Raw genomic sequence first — 18,077 nt, forward strand, 5'->3', positions numbered from 1 at the left:
CCTCTCCAAAAAAGGTTTATTTTTTTAATATTCAGTTTTTCCGTTACCATCCACCCAACACCTCCACCCCCACCCCACCCCAACCCCCACCCTTTAATTTTTTTTTTGGCAATTTCAAATTTCTCTTTTTTCGTTTTTTGCACCACCCACCCCAACCCTCCCCCCCCCCACCCCGCACAAAAAAAAATTACTTTTTTTTTGTAATTTAAATTTAAATTTAACTCTAAGTTAAGGACTACTTGTCCTTAACTTTTGAACCTGTTAATTTAAGTTCAAGACCTATTGTCCTTAACTTTTGAGCTTGTTAGTCTAAGTTCAGAACCAAGTATCCTTAACTTTTGAGCTTGTTCGTCTAAGTTCAGGACTTATTGTTCTTAACTTTTGAGCTTGTTAGTCTAAGTTTAGGACCTATTGTCCTTAACTTTTGAGCTTCTTAGCCTAAGTTCAGGACCTATTGTCCTTAACTTTTGAGCTTGTTAGTCTAAGTTCAGGACTTCAGGACCTTTTGTCCTTAACTTTGAACTTGTAAATGTAAGTTCATGACCTATTGTCCTTAACTTTTGAGTTTGTTAGTCTAAGTTCAGGACCAAGTGTCCTTAACTTTTGAACTTGGAACTCGAAATTCAGCACCAAATGTCCTTAACTTTTGAACTCGTAATAGGTCCATAGTCAGACAGATAGAGTAGGCACTGAAAGATCCTTATGTTCATGACAAATCTGGTAATTTGTGTTCCTTATTGCTCATGTGTAACCCTTTGCATCAGGCAGGTCCATTGCGGCTTGTGAGGTACTATACAATGCTGGTTACAACAACATTTTCGAGGTTCAAGGTGGTTTAGAAGCTACTGAAGAAGAGGTTTCAAATTAATCTTACTTATATCTTTTTTGCTTTAATATATATTCATCTTTCCAGAATACAAGTTCGTATATTTAAATACAAATTGGATCAGGATCTTGAAAGAGAAGGTCCTCAACCATTTAAGTTCGCAAGAATTTGGGGGCTTTCAGAATTCCTCGGGTAATTATTTCATGCGTGTGCCTAACACATGAAAGATATAGAAGAAAGGGTAACACAGTTTTTTTATATTAATTTTAATAGACTAGTGGTTACTATTGCTAAGCATTAAAAATACTGGATAAAAAGTAAATACCACTTTAAAAAGTGGCTACCCCACATAATTTTTACACTATTTACCCTTTAATGCCCAGGCCCAAACTATTTACTACTCCTACCTATGAGGTCCAAACTATTTACCCGATTTTTTTTCTTGCCAACCATCTTTCTTTCTTCTATCGTCCATTTTATGCATTAGAAAACTGTTCTTTTCTTGAAATTTTATGACAAATTTTGTTTTCAAGAATTCAAAATTTATTGTACAGAAGCCTGTGACCATTAGGTGAATGAAAACCAAGCAATCCGGTTCACAGCTGTGACCATTAGAAGAATCCACACTGATCTTGGCAAATTCTTTAGAGCTTCAAACATTTCTCCAAAAAACAACAATCCTCCTTTTTTTCCTGATGAACCCAAGTACTCACTGTTGATGAAATCTTTCTGTGGCAACCGTTTTTCATCCACAGTTGTGTAGATTCGTTAGTTATTGTTCTTTGATGTGTGGATTGTATCTTTAATGCTGGTTTTTGGAGATTTATTGTACAAAAATTTAAATCCACCATTGAAGGACCTTGAAGTTTGAAACTCATAATTTGATTTGTTTGAGTTTTTAATTATTTTGATTCGATCATGTATGGTTTTGTTTGAAAAGTTGATTGGAGGTTGTAGCTAAAGTTTTAATCAATTTGGTGGAGATTTGGTAGTAGATTTTAGAAATTTGGGTTGAAATATAGTTGAACCAAAGAAGAAGACGAATTTGTGTTGTATACTCAAAGAGTATACAAATATATTGTGATGACCTTTTAAGTCATCACTTGTTTTAAAATGAAACTCCATGTTCTGAGGCCTTGAAAACCTCATTTAGAGCCACCTCGATTTGCGTGCGCAGATCGGGCGCGTAGCCGGAAAGCTTAAATATGATAATCTGTGAAAAACGATTAGTTTTGATTATAGAATGAGCTAATTTGACTTCGGTCAACGGTTTGGGTAAACAGACCCAGACCCGTGATTTGACGATCCCGAAGGTCCGTAGGAAAATATGGGACTTGGGCGTATTCCCGGAATCGAATTCCGAGGTCCCGAGCCCGAGAAATGAATTTTCAAAGAAAATTATTTTCTGGAATTGTTTAAAGAAATTTGAAATGAAATTTGATTAGAACATGATGGTATCGGACCCGTATTTTGGTTCCGGCATCCGATACAGATCTTATATATGATTTAAGATATTTCTGTGGAATTTGATGAAAAACGGATGTCATATGACGTGATTTAGACTTAAATTGCAAAGTTGATGTTTAAAGAAGTTTTGAGAAGATTTCATTGATCTCGAGATTTAATTTGATGTTCATGATGTTATTTTGATGATTTGATTACACGAATAAGTTCGTAGGATGTTCTTGAGGTTTTGTGTGCACTTGGTTTGGAGTCCCGAGGGCTCGGGTAAGTTTCGAAATATTTTTACACTTAGAAAAAAGTTTCAGATTTAGAGAAGTTGCAGGTCTCTGAAGCCAGGTCTCGCGGTCCGCAGTGGAAGCTTCGCGACCGCGGTGGGATTTGTGCGGTCCGCGGTGAGCAAGGACAAGCCTTCGCGGCCGCGCTCGATTTCTCGCGATCCGCGGTGGCAGTCTTTTTTATGCGGTCTGTAGAGAGGGTCTGCGAGGAGTATATTTAAACGGACTTTTCAGTTATTTTTCACTTTTCAAAATCCTAAAAACATAAGAGGCGATTTTTCAAACAACCTTTCTTCTCCAATTCAATTGTAAGTCATTTTTAACTAGTTTTCTTCAACCATTAACATCTTTTAACATGATTTCAACTTCAAATCAATTATTTTCATGGAGAAAATTGGGTGTTTTGGGTAGAACCTAGGTTTTTCAAAAATTGGGGATTTGGACCTCGATTTGAGGTCCGATTTCAAAATAAATTACATATTTGAGCTTGTGGGGGAATGAGTAATCGGGTTTTAGTTCGAACCTCGGGTTTTGACCACGTGGGCCCGGGGGCAATTCTGACTTTTTGGGTAAAACTTTGAAAAACTCATTTTCATGCATTCAAAATTGATTCATTTAGCGTTTATTGATGTAATTAAGTAAATTATGACTAGATACGAGCGAATTCATGGAGGAATCGAAGGGTAAAGTTATAATTGAAACTTGAGTTGTGTTCGAGGCATCGAGGTAAGTGTTTGGTCTAACCTTAGCTTGAAGGATTAGGAGTTGTGTCCTATTTGCTATTTGCTTCTTGTCGAGTACGACGTATAGGCATGGTGACGAGTATCTATACGTTGGTGTCAAGCATGACCGTGAGTCTTATATTGTGATTTTCATGATTTCGTTGTATTATTCATGCCTTGGTGAAGATTTCTAATTGTTGTATAAAGTTTGTAGAAATAATTGTGACCTATGAACATTGAGGAGCGTTGGCTCAAGTTGTATAGCGAAATTGTGAAAGTATAAGTGACAATTAAACTTTTAGAGCATTGACTCGAGTTGTGAAATGAGTTGTGAAAGTATAAGTGATAATCGAACCTCTAGAGCATTGGCTCGAGTTGTGAAAGTATAGATGATAATCGAACCTCTAAAGTATTGGCTCGAGTTACGAAGTGAATTGTGAAGTAAAATTGAGACAGAGAAGAGATCATTATGTTGTCACCCTTGTCAGGCTATTGTTGATTTATTTGTTGTTCCCTTGCCGGGATTTAATTGTTTAACTGTTGTTGCCTTGCCGGTATTTAATTGTTTAACTATTGTTCCCTTGCCGGGATTTGAATTGTTTAACTGTTGTTCCCTTGTCGGGATCTCCATTATTATTTTGTTTATTCCCTTGCCCCTTTGCTTGTGATTGTTGTTTAGGTGAAGAAGAGTGTTAAAACATGAAGGGTGATGCCGTGCATTGTTTGCTATTGTGAGGAAAGAGTGTAAAGCACAAAGGGTGATGCTGTGCCGTATGATGTACCATTCCGTACCGATTATCATTGATTATTTGGTGAGGAAAGAGAGTAAAAGCACGTAGGGTGGTGCCATGCACATCTTTATTATATGATTGATTTGGTGATGACGAAAGTAAAAGCACGAAGGGTGATGTCGTGCACACTTTTATTATGAAATTGCTTTGGAGAGGGCAAGAGTAAAAGCACGAAGAGTGATGCCGTGCAAATTGTTGATTTCTGATTTTTTGGTGATATTCGAGTTATATTATTTCTTTCCTTACTTGATGCTTTCTATTCGGAACTGTTATCTTCCCACAGCGTGTTTTCCCTCCCCCATTGACTGGTTATTTCTGTATTTCTTTTTTCGCTGTATATACATTTGAACTGCACAAGTTTATTTGGTAGTCTGGTCCTAGCCTCGTCACTACTTCGCCGAGGTTAGGCTAGACACTTACCAGTACATGGGGTCGGTTGTGCTGATACTACACTCTGCACTGTGTGCAGATCCAGGAGCAGCTTTCGGACAGTAGTTGGAGGGCTTCCTTCAGTCCACTCGGAGACCCAAGATAGACCTGTAGGCGTCCGCAGGCCCTGGCGTCTCCCTCTATCTCTATTCCCTGTTTCATTTCCTTTTGTTTAGAAACAGTGTATTGTATTTCTTCAAACTTTGTATGTAGTAACTCTTAGACAGTCTGTGACACTATGACACCAGGTTTTGGGGTATTTGTGGTTTTAAAAGTTGTAATAGACGTAGCCTTAAGATATATAATTGTTGACTTCCGCTTATTTACTTAAAAATTCCTCAATTATCATGTTATCGCCTTATGTTTGTTAAAATAAAGCGATATGAAAGTGTAGCAAGTAGTTAAGGTTTGGCTTGCCTAGCTCCCATTAGTAGGTGCCATCGCGACTCTCGAGGGTAGGAAATTCGGGTCGTGACAAGTTGGTATCATAGCTCTAGGTTACATAGGTCTCACAGTTCACAGACAAGCTTAGTAGAGTTTGAGGGATCGGTACGGAGACGTCTATATTTATCCCCCAGAGGCTACAGAGTTAGGAAAAACTTCACATTTATTCTTTCCTATCGTGCGGTTTGGTTTCTCAATGCTAATTGAATTTCTACTCTGTTCTTTCGCAGATGGTGAGAACACGCGCTTCCTCATCCACCGCTTAGCAGCCCGAGCCTCCAGCAGCAGCTCCCACGAGGGGCAAAGGGCGAGGTCGAGGCTGTGCTAGAGGCCGAGGTAGGGACAAAGCTCAGCCCTGAGCAGCAGCGCCAGTGGCGGAGCCTCAAGTTGACTTTGATGAGGAGGTTCTGGCCCCAACAGTCCCGGTGGGCCCAGCTCAGGTCCCAGAGGGGTTTATTGCTACCCCAGTTCTTCAGGATGTTTTGGTCCGACTAGTGGGCCTCATGGAGAGTGTCACCCGGGCAGACTTGCTTCCTGTAGCACCAGCCATCTCTCAGGCTGGAGGAGGGGCCTAGACTCCTGCTACTAGCACTCCGGAGCAGGTAGCTCCCCAGATTCAGACTCCAGCGGTTCAGCCAGTTGGAGCAGTATAGCCGGATGTGGTAGCTTAGATCGGTGATAGAGCGACTATGTCTGCCGATGCTTTGTGGAGATTGGATAGGTTCACCAAGCTCTTCACTTCTACTTTCAACGGAGCATCTACTGAGGATCCCCAGGATTATCTAGACATCTGCCACGAGGTTCTTAGGAACATGGGCATTGTTGAGACCAATGGGGTCGATTTTGCGACATTTCTCTTGTCTGGATCCGCCAAGACTTGGTGGAGGGATTACTGCTTAGCGAGACCAGCTGGATCGCCAGCCTTGACTTGGGAGCAGTTTACAGTGTTATTCCTGGAGAAGTTTCTCCCCGTTACTCAGAGAGAGGCCTATCAGAGGGATTTTGAGCACCTCTAGCAGGGTTCCATGACTGTTACCCAGTATGAGACTAGGTTCATCGATTTGGTTCGCCATGCTCTCATCATACTCTCCACCGAGAGAGAGAGAGAGGGTGAGGAGGTTTATTGATAGTTTTATTCAGCCGATTCATCTTCAGATGGCTAGAGAGGCTGAGAGTGAGATTACTTTTTAGGAGGCGGCCAATGTGGCCCGTAGAGTTGAGATGGTTCTGTCACAGGGAGGCGGTCATGGGTCAGATAAGAGGCCCCGTCATTCAGGCAGATTCAGTGGCATCTCATCCGAAGGTCGAGATTCGTATGGTAGAGGCCATCCTCCTAGGCCCTTTCAGTCAGCGCTCCAGGTTTCTCACGGTACTTCAGGTGGTCGTGGTCCCCAGATGCAATATCTCGATCAGTAGTCCTACAGTGCACCACCTGCTCCTATCAGTGCACCGCCGCTTCAGAGTTTTCGGGGTACTCATTCAGGTCATCAGGTCCAGCAGTCTCAACAGCCAAGGGCTTGTTACACGTGTGGTGATCCGGGGCACGTTGCCAGGTTTTGCCCTCGAGTACCGAGTAGCTCTCAGCATCAGGGTTTTCGTGCTATGGTACAGGCACCAGGTGTTCCATAACCTGCCCAGTCATCTAGAGGTGGGGGTAGAGGTGCTGGAGGTGGAGGTAGAGGTATTAGAGGTAGAGCTCAGGCCGCCAGAGGTGGAGGCCAGCCAGCTGCAGGCCGTCCTAGAAATGTAGTTTAGGGTGGTGGGGCCCAGCCCCGATGTTACGCCCTTCCAGCCAAGCCCGAGGCTGAGGCTTCAGATGCAGTCATTACAGGTACTATTCTGGTTTGTGATAGAGATGCTTCAGTGTTATTTAATCCAGGGTCTACCTACTCGTATGTGTCATCTTATTTTGCACCATATCTGGTTATGCCTAGTGATTCATTGAGTACTCCTGTTTATGTGTCTACACCTGTAGGTGATTCTATTGTGGTAGATCGAGTCCATCGCTCTTGTATTATGGTGATTGGGGTCTTGAGACTCGTGTGGATTTGTTGCTTCTACACATGGTCGATTTCGATGTTATATTGGGGTTAGACTGGTTATCACCTTACCACGCTATCTTGGATTGTCATGCCAAGACTGTGACCTTAGCCTTACCAGATTTGCCCAGTTTAGAGTGGAGAGGAACTCCTGGTCATTCTACCCGCAGTGTTATCTCGTATGTGAAGACTCGGCGTATGGTCGAGAAGGGGTGTTTGGCCTATTTGGCATATGTTCGTGATTCTAGTGCTGAGGTCCCTTCTATTGATTCTGTGCCTGTTGTTCGAGAGTTTCTTGATGTTTTCCCTTCAGACCTGCCGAGTATGCTACCCGACAAGGATATTGACTTTTGCATTAATTTGGTCTAGGCACTAAGCCCATTTCTATCCTGCCGTATCGCATGGCCTCGCTGGAGTTGAAAGAGTTAAAGGAACAGTTGCAAGACTTGCTTGAGAAGGGTTTCATTAGACCCAGTGTTTCGCCTTGGGGTGCGCCGGTGTTGTTTGTTAAGAAGAATGATGGATCGATGAGAATGTGTATTGATTACCGACAGTTGAATAAGGTTACAATCAAGAATAAGTAACCATTGCCGAGGATCGATGATTTGTTTGATCAGCTTCAGGGTACCAAGGTGTTTTCAAAGATTGATTTGAGATCTGGCTAACATCAGTTGAGGATTAGGGCATCCAATTTCCCTAAGACAACTTTCCGCACTCGGTACGAGCATTATGAGTTCCTGGTCATGTCATTTGGGTTGACCAATGCCCCAACAGCTTTTATGGATTTGATAAACCGAGTGTTCAGGCCTTATTTGGACTCGTTCTTGATAGTCTTCATTGATGATATTTTGATATATTCCCGCAGCCGGGAGGAGCACGAGCAACATCTTAGAGTGGTTCTTTAGACCTTAAGGGATAATCAGTTATATGCTAAGTTCTCGAAGTGTGAGATCTGGTTGAGTTCAGTTGCATTTCTGGGTCATGTTGTATCCGCAGAGGGTATTCAGGTTGATCCGAAGAATATTGAGGCAGTCAAGAACTGGCCTAGACCACCATCAGCTACAGAGATTCAGAGTTTTTTGGGATTGGCAGGCTACTACCGTCGGTTCGTGGAGGGGTTCTCATCTATCACAGCCCCGATGACCAGGTTGAACTAGAAGGGTGCCTAGTTCAGATGGTCAGACGAGTGTGAGGTGAGCTTTCAGAAGCTCAAGACAGCTCTGATTACGACACCGGTGTTGGTTTTGCCCACATGATCAAGGCCTTATACAGTTTATTGTGATGCATCTCGTATTGAACTTGGTGCAATGTTAATGCAGGATGGCTAGGTCATTGCCTATGCTTCACGGCAGTTGAAGATTATGAGAAGAATTATCCGGTTCATAATTTGGAGTTTGCAGCCATTGTTCACACCTTGAAGATGTTAAGCTGAAGTTACCCCTGTCCGTGCCTCTCTTACCGAACCTGTTCACATTCCTTCTGATGATGAAACCACTCTGAGGGACACCAATGAGTGTATTCAACGTCTCTTCGTTGGTGGTTTTGAAAGTGGAGAACTAGGTCCAGTTTTAGATGAAGTTCCTTTTTCTTTCTCTGTTCCCATTCCTTCTATTCCTCCGTTGGTTTTAAGTGCTTCCTTGCCCATTCTATCTGTTCCTGCTCCCATATCTATTTTTTCTCCCTTGCCTGTCTCTGCTCCCTTACCTGCTTCGAGTCCTTTGACTCCTGTTATTTTCACTTCTTCTACCACTCCTCCTTCTATAGCTCCCCCTTCCTCTGTTCAACATGCAGAGGAGGGTTCCAGTAGCAGAAGCTTGGCTATGAGGAGTTACACTTGAAGTTCCTGCTAATAACAGTCTTTTAAGGAAGTCTGGTGGAGCAGATGCCTGGCTTGGGCCTTTGATTGGAGATATTGAGAAGAAAAAGATGAGCAGTCACAGTTGCTTAACTCTGATGAATGACATAGTTCATTCTACTTTGAAGGTATTTTTTCTTTACTTACTAACAAGTTTTTTTTATCTCTAAATTCTTATTTCTATGAGTTGTCACTGTAGGCTAACCTTATTGGTACAAAATTGATGGGAAGAATTTCCCTTATGGAAAAGAAAACTCGTGAGTCTGAAAAGTCTATCCACGAGGCTGGGGAAATAGCCAAGGGAGCCCAGCTAGAAGCAGCTAATTGGAAAGACCAGTTTGAGAATGTTCAGGGAACTATAGAAGAATTTCAAGAGAGTAGAAATCACCTGGAGCAGTAAAAGTGAGGTTTGACTTCTGAGTTAGCAGTTGCCAAAGTTTCTTCAAGTCAATTTGAAAAAGACAAGGAACGCCTTAAATGTTGCTTTTCAGAACAGTTATCAAAGTCAAGTGAAGAAATAAGAGAACTTAAGGCACTCTTGGACAATAAAGAAGAATATGCAGGAGAATTAGTGCAGAACTTGACTCAAGTTCAAGCTGATTTAAAGATCTCCTCTGACAAAGTACGTGCCTTAGAGAGTTCCCATGCCTCCCTTGAAGCTTCCCTTGATTCTCATTTAGCTGAACATCAAGTGTTAAAGAATGATCTTGCTATGTGGGAAAGGGAGTATGAAATATTTGAGGAGAAGTTTGATTTAGAGGTGAGTTGGGCTTTCTTAAACTCTCGTCGTGATGCTTTAATGGAGGCCAGTCAAGAAAATTTTGACTTAAACTCAGAGTTGGCCAAAGTTTTAGAAACCATTGAAAGAACCCAACAATCATTTGACTTTCCTTCTCCGGCAATTGAAGCTCCCGTGGCTAAGGAACTTGTAAATGACGAAGCCGTTGCTGTGCTAGTTGAAGTTGAAGATGTTGCAATTCCAGCTCCCGAGGGTGAAATTTCTACGACTCAGTCTATGGAAGCTGAAACTTCCATGACTCTTGCTCCCCTCGTTGAACCTAGCACTTCAAGCTCAGCTGAAACCGCTCCTGTTGCTGCTTCTTCAGAAGTTGCCACCATGCCTGTGGCTGTTTCTGGAAGTGAAATTAATGTTGCGACTTCTGATGTACCAACCCCTTCAGTGATCAGTTAAATTTCCAGACTTTGTTTTTACTTTCTTTGTTGGATGATGGTTTTATCCCTTAGTTATTTTTAAGGGATTTTTTGGTGAAAGTCCCTAGTTATCATAATGGGGCACTTGTATAAACTTTTTGTTGACTAAGTTTCTACTTAGTCTTTTTAATTATATCAAAAAGTTTGTTAGTACTTCAATGTGCTCTATTCTTGACTTTTCCTTATCTATTTAGGATTTCTAGAATAGTTTAGCATTTTAATCCTTTGAAAATACTTTATGATTCTTCTCATGACTTATTAACATGAGGTTTATAAAAGAGGGCCCTTTTATATATCGACACTTAATGAAGAAGACGTCTCAACTTCATAATGGTGTTATAATACGATGAAAGAAATAGGAACACACATGTTTTGTTTGAAACAACTTTGACAAGTTTTTATTCATGAACTTGGACAAGCTTTTGAATATTACATGTATTGAGATACATCTATAACTTTCTCGTAACTGTTTTTCTTGTAACAGATTTTTACAAAATAAATATTATTCAACAAGGTTTTTCCTTATAACCCGTTTCAATACACAGTCATGACCCTATCTTAATGTATTAGGAAGGGTTTGAGAGGTGACTCCGTTGTTCTCATGGGAAAGAACACTATGATAAATGCTGAAGTTCCGTAACTTCTGCTCGACACTTTTCTCTTTGTGACTTGATTTTTTCGATTTTCGTATTCGATTTACGTCTCCATTTTACCGCACATATCTGTGTATAATATGCAGTCCCCCAAGTGTTTGAGCGCTGAAGTATGAAGCCTCGAGCACTTGTTTGTTTCTCCCAATTTGGTCCTTTTCCTGAAAACAGAAAAACATACGGGACTCGGAGGTGCGATTAAAGATGAAGACTGCCTAACCCGTATGTATTTCCATAAGATTAATTTGTAACCATGCGCTGGGAATTTTAGAATATTCCATTTTGTTGTGCAGGTCGTGACTTATCATTTGGCACGAGTTAGGGTTTTTGCCTAGCATCTAAAATCGTTAGTAAAATTTTAACAATTCAAATAAAAATTCTAATATAACGATACCTGATCGTAGGTACTTTCTCAGAAATAATATCTCTTTAGGTGGACAACATTCCAATGCAAGGGTAGAACCTTGCCATCCATTGTCTCCAACTCGTATGCTCCTTTTCCCGCAATGTCACGAACTCTGTAGGGTCCTTCCCATATTGGACTTAGCTTTCCTAAATTAACAGCATTTGTAGATTGGAACACATTTTTAAGCACGAAGTCCCCAATTTTAAAGAATCTGAGACGTGCTTTCCTGTTATAATACCGTTCAATTACTTGCTTTTGTGCTGCCATCCTTATTAATGCAGCTTCTCTTCTTCCTTCGAGCAAATCAAGGTTCACCCGCATCTCTTCATCATTTGATTCCTCCGTTGCTTGAACGTACTGTGTCATCGGTTCTCCTATTTCAACTGGAATTAAGGCCCCCACACCATAAACCATTGAAAATGGTGTTTCTCCCGTGCTTGTTTTTGTCGTTGTACGATAAGCCCATAATACTCCAGGTAATACCTCAGGCCAATTACCTTTTAAATCCTGTAACCTTTTCTTCAAGTTGTTGATAATGACCTTGTTTATGGATTCCGCTTGTCAATTACCCACTGGATGGTATGGTGTAGATGTTATCCTTTTAATTTGCCAACTGTCACACCTCCTTATCCGCCCCCGTAGGGGTGAAGGAGTTTTTCCAATTAAAGGACAATCGAAACGGGATTTGTTTATTTATTTCAGAGTCGCCACTTGGGAGATTTAGGGTGTCCCAAGTCATCAATTTAATTCCGAATCAAGGAAAAGAATGACTCTGTATTACAGTCCGCGAACCAGAAATCCGGATAAGGAATTCTGTTAACCCGGGAGAAGGTGTTAGGCATTCCCGAGTTCCGTGATTCTAGCACGGTCGCTCAACTGTCATATTCGGCTTGTTTATTTGATTTTATACAAATATGAGCTCATGTGCAAGTTTTAACTTTTAACCGCTTTTGTCATTATTATTATTTTTTTATCAAGAATTGCAACATCATGGAAATACATCTCGAACCACGTCACATCAATGCACCCGTGGTTGTTGGCACATTTCCATTCCGTTGAGATTTAGATTTGGGCCACATAAATGTGCACCCGAGTTTAAGAAATTTAAATTATTAAAGGCGCGCCTAAGGCGACTTGCGTAATTTTTACTTTGGGTAGGGCCGTGAAATTTTGCTAAAACGGTCCCTCCGAAGTCTAAGCAATTTTAAAGCAAATATTTACTAAGGGCCCCGCGATTTTTCATTTTTTTCTTTTTTATTCGGCGAGGCTCATCTCATTCTTATTTTTTAAAAGGAATTTGCAATATCATGGACACGCATCTCGAACCACGTCACAATCAATGTACCCGTGATTAAAGACATGTCTCGACTCCGCTGAGATTTGGATTTGGATCACATAAATGTGCACCCGAGTTTAAGAAAGTAAGATTAATTAAGACACGTCCTAAAGAAACTAACGTATTGTTATTTTGGGTAAGGCCGTGGAGTTCGCTAAACGGCCTATCCCGAATTCTAAGTGATCAACACATACATTTTTGTGAGGGCCTCGCAATCTGCGCGTTTTATTTGGCGAGGCTCATTTCGTTTATTTTAAAAGGACGATCCTAAAGCGACTACATTTTCTATTTACCTTTGTCTCTAAAGAAAAAAAACCTAATTAATTACAAGCATGCAATGTCCCAGCTTTTGTTGTTCGAATCAACAACTTAACGATGACGCACCTCAACGACAATACATACCTTTATTTTAATTGACAGACGTGAACTCCCAAAATTCCTAAACCAATTTATCATGCCCGTCAACTATTACGAACTATGGGTTTTAATGAACCGATTTAGTGTAAATGAACCTTTCTTTTCCTGACTTTAACCGTTTTCAACACTAATCTACCAATAACATTTCAGGTTTTGCTTACTATCGAATTCAGAAACTGTTATTCAACGAAGACATCCTAATATAATGGCATGATCAATGATAAAATTACTAGCGAGTACGATGAATATTACTAAATCAACTCATGAATTGGAATCCTATTACAAGTTCATTACCCCTTTTAACCTGACCTTAATCTAGACCCACCTATTACTGATGACATTCGAGTTCCTCCAAACTGATTCAACAATCCCATTTCACAAACCTATTGAACTGACTTCACTTCATGCCATTCTAAAGATTCAATTTAACATTTCAATGTTATACAATGCTTAACAGATAACCCTCCTTAAAAACAGTTTTGATTATACACATAACTACTATCTATATAACAGGAAAACATCTAAACTAACACTAATTAAAATGCAGGCAGTTCTTAGTTGATCAACAAATGTGTTCGAACATTTCCTTTCAAACTTCAGCGAGCTTACATCAATGTGGTTTAGGGTAGTGTACCTGGTATAGGAAAGCAAAAGAAGAAGAGGAATGGTCAGTGCAGCATTAGCATACACAACAACAGCAGCAACAGAAAAATAGCAACACAACCCCAGTAGTCAGATTTTTGTTATCAACGGCAAACCCAACCAAACAAAATCCAGTAATACCAGTAGGAGAAACCAGCAACAGATTTAAACCAAACAGAGGCCCAGTGAACTCAGAAAACCCAAAACACTCAACTGAAACAGTGTTGAACCAGCAGAGAAACCAGGAAAACTGAGCTGAAAACCCAGCAGTGTCCCAACAAATACAGGCTAAGCAGAGAAGGAAACAGATGCAGAAAACAATAGCCTCTGATTTGTTATGTTCAAAAATCCAGCACACTCTTAACTCTCTATTACTCTGAATTTAGGCTGACCTATTCAAGGTTTGAAAGTCCAGCCTTGTTTTTGGCTTTTTCTTTTATCTCTCAACACTCAAAACTGTCCAGCCTCTAAACTTAATTGTCTAGCCTCTAAATTTTAACTGTCCAGCTTCTAAATTTTAACTGTCCAGCTTCTAAATTTTAACTGTCCAGCCCCTTTCTTAGCCAAGAATAACTCTATTTATAACCTGAAAAAGGACCCCCTAAGGTTTGCCTAGAACTTCACAACCTCTAGGTCTGCCCATACCCCTTAATCCTCCATGCCTAAATGCCTTTTCTTGATCCCTACTATATTGTTCCCCATGCTTGTCCTATTTGTTTTAATCAAGAGTCATGGGCGTATTATAATACTCACTTAATTCCCATGCTTGTTGTTTTGTTCCCCATTGTCATTTGGTTAATAGTATTTTAATTACCACTTGACATGCTTTTAACTCAACCCCTGATTAAACTCTGTCAAATGCCAAAATTACCCTTAACAACTGCATATTACTGTGTTACCCTAACTTTAATAGTCAGTATATAAACCCCACTGAATTTAGCTAATCACTGACTACTAACTAATCAACTTAAACTCAATACTGATTTTAGATTGGTCTGTTAAGTTTCTACAGCTATACCCAACTCTCAGCCTAAGTTCAGCCAATGATTCAAACTCAATCAAACAAGGGTGCCAATCAAATGGTATGAGTCGGTCATATTGGGAGCCAATCCTGACCAACTCAAAACCAATTGATCCAATAGGCAGTTGAGGATGCAAACTAAGATCGAAGCACTACTGCAATAGGCCTATTGATACAAGTCTCACCATAGGTAAGAGGAACAGGCTAGTAATCACATTGAAATGAGCAGACTCAGATTTTCTAGTTTTTCAAGTGAACTCAGTTGACGACACTTATTCAATCGACTATATGCACACAATGGATAACAACAAACAGACTAAAACACCAAGACAGAGTGATTCACATCTCTGGGGAAAAACAGGGAACCTAAGTATTAACTGACTATTTGATGATTCTAATCAAGTTACACACACAGTTCATCACAATGGATTAACAAACGAACAAAAGAATTGACTAAATAAGAGGTCTACTTGAAGATGGACAGAACTGAAAGAAAATGACAGAAAGAATCATCAAATTAGCTAGACATGCTGACAAACACAAATAGAAATTCAAACACTGACAGAAGGGACAAGGAAACTTATCTTGGGAGCTCAAAACAAAACGAACCAGGCTTGAACTCGGACTCGACCATTTTTGGGGTCGAATGGACCTTAATCGAGTGTTCTCAACTGAGAACACTTCGACTAAAGTCGATTAGACCCCACATCGTCTTTTAATTCGGACAGACCTCAACTTTTGGTCTTTTTAGGGTTCTTCGTGGTCTGATTTAGGGTTCGTTCAGTTCTGGTCAAATTTGAACAGAACCAACAGCGTTTAGGGTGTGAGGGAGGCCAGGAGGTGTTGTGGTATGAGTTTGGGGTCGGTGGGTGTAGATCTGGTTTTTGCTCGAATCTTCGATTAAAGATTCGAGAAGCTGCAGGGTGATTCAAGGTAAATGGTTAATGGATTCATGTTCAGGGTGGTTGGGTGCATCAGGGGTGTTATTTTGGTAGTCATCGGAGCCGTGGTTGCTGGGTTTACGGTGGGGGAATCCTAAGGCGGCTAGGGTTTGAGAAGGGGGTTCTGGGGACGAAGATGAACAGTGGGCGAGGGGGGGGGGTTTGGTTTGGGGCGTGGGGTGACGGATTGGGATTTATATACGGGATGGGTGGTTTAATCCTGGCCGCTGGATCAATCAAGATCGATGGCCAGGATTATGGGAGCTTAACAATACGATGTCGTTTGGTTAAGTAGGGGGTTCGGTTCGAACCAGGCAATGGGTCGGGTTCAGGGAACGGGTAAGGAGGTGAGATCCTGGCCGTTGGATTGATTTAATCCAACGGCTCCGATTAAAAGGAACCAAAACGATGCCGTTTGAGGCGTCTGGGAGCTTGACCAAATTGGACCGGGTATGGGGTTGATTTGGGGTTGGATTTGGGTCCATCTAGGGTGGCCCAACCCCTATTTCCCTTATTTTTACCCATTTTCCTTCTTTTTTTTAATTATCAAAATTAAACAAAATCCTAAATAAGTCATAAAATCAAAAAATAAAAATAAAAAAAAAAAATAAAATAAAATTACATACATATTATTTAACACCTATAATAATTAACACACAATATTAAAAAATAAAATCACATAATGACAAGAAATACACGTGCATATTTTTTTCTTTTAACCAAATTATGGTTAATTAATTCGTAAATGCACCACTAATTCCTAAATGCATGCAACATGTATTTTTGTATTTTTAACTATAGCAAGGCGAGCATTTACGGATAGACAATTATGAAAATGTCACACAAATTCCCAAAATTGTACCCGAAGGTAACTTGTTTTATTTCTTTTTCGATTTCTTTTGGAGTAGTTTCCGTGAAGCAAAAATCACGTGCTCACAGCTGCCCCTCTTTGACCGAAAACACAAAGAGCTTTCGTGCAAAGATGAAGTGAGTGGATACGAGCGATTTTTGCCCTGTTGGAGCACTCTGTGTGAAGCATATTTTTTTAGAAGAAGATTTATCCGAACCTTTGCTTCAAAGGTTTCCTACATATCCCTGGCTAAAGGGGAATCATGTTAATGTAGTTCGGGAAGTGTTGATAGCTGGGACAACCATGGGACTGCGATTTGCTGTTACTGCTACTGCACGCTGTTATTACTGCTTACCGATCTCCTTATTGCATCGTGCTTTAAAAGGAAAATCAAGAAGCTAGGCTAGATAACGGATTACAAGATCCCATCTATCCTCCCTTTGTTCTTGACGCCTTGCTTCCTTGTCGGCTTGCGTCTATTCCAGTGCTTCTTTTCTTTCGAGAACTGACGGGGATGATACTGGCCTTTTGCTTCTCTGAATGCCAATTCTCACTGTCTGGCTCTGTCCGCTGGGGATATGGCTTCCTTCATTAAGATTTTTTGCTATGCTGGGAATAATTTGATGTTCAAAAGCCGCTCCTCTCGAGATTTGTCTTATCTTCCTTTCGGCTCATGCGCTTGAATTTGCGCTGGGATCTCTTGTTGCAACCTTCTGTTTTCTGGTGAGTTGTTGGTTTCAAGACCTGAAAATGCAAAGACTGAAAAATATTCCTCTTGTTATACAGGTGGACGCCTATCTATCTAAAACATGAAAATATTCCTCTCATTATACAGGTGGTCGCCTATTTAACTAAGCGCCTATTTAACTAAGACATAAAAATATTCCTCTCATTATACAGGTGGGCGCCTATTTAACTAAGACATGAAAATATTCCTCTCATTATACAGGTGGGCGCCTATTTAACTAAGACATAAAAATATTCCTCTCATTATACAGGTGGGCGCCTATTTAACTAAGACATGAAAATATTCCTCTCATTATACAGGTGGGCGCCTATTTAACTAAGACATGAAAATATTCCTCTCATTATACAGGTGGGCGCCTATTTAACTAAGACATGAAAATATTCCTCTCATTATACAGGTGGGCGCCTATTTAACTAAGACATAAAAATATTCCTCTCATTATACAGGTGGGCGCCTATTTAACTAAGACATGAAAATATTTCTCTCATTATACAGGTGGGCGCCTATTTAACTAAGACATGAAAATATTCCTCTCATTATACAGGTGGGCGCCTATTTAACTAAGACATGAAAATATTCCTCTCATTATACAGGTGGGCGCCTATTTAACTAAGACATGAAAATATTCCTCTCATTATACAGGTGGGCGCCTATTTAACTAAGACATGAAAATATTCCTCTCATTATACAGGTGGGCGCCTATTTAACTAAGACATGAAAATATTCCTCTCATTATACAGGTGGACGCCTATTTAACTAAGACATGAAAATATTCCTCTCATTATACAGGTGGGCGCCTATTTAACTAAGACATAAAAATATTCCTCTCATTATACAGGTGGACGCCTATTTAACTAAGACATGAAAATATTTCTCTCATTATACAGGTGGGCGCCTATTTAACTAAGACATGAAAATATTCCTCTCATTATACAGGTGGGCGGCTATTTAACTAAGACATAAAAATATTCCTCTCATTATACAGGTGGGCGCCTATTTAACTAAGACA

General features: G+C 40.4%; 1 protein-coding gene across 1 annotated transcript; it reads right to left on the reverse strand.

The window, feature by feature from the left end:
* Positions 1-11,119: 11,119 nt before the first annotated feature.
* Positions 11,120-11,527, reverse strand: LOC138883830 (uncharacterized). The gene has a single exon (XM_070164544.1). It carries the CDS (start codon positions 11,525-11,527, stop codon positions 11,120-11,122), a length of 408 nt encoding a protein of 135 aa, XP_070020645.1.
* Positions 11,528-18,077: the final 6,550 nt, after the last annotated feature.

This window comes from Nicotiana sylvestris, chromosome 12, assembly GCF_000393655.2.
Source record: "Nicotiana sylvestris chromosome 12, ASM39365v2, whole genome shotgun sequence".
Lineage (NCBI taxonomy): Eukaryota > Viridiplantae > Streptophyta > Magnoliopsida > Solanales > Solanaceae > Nicotiana > Nicotiana sylvestris.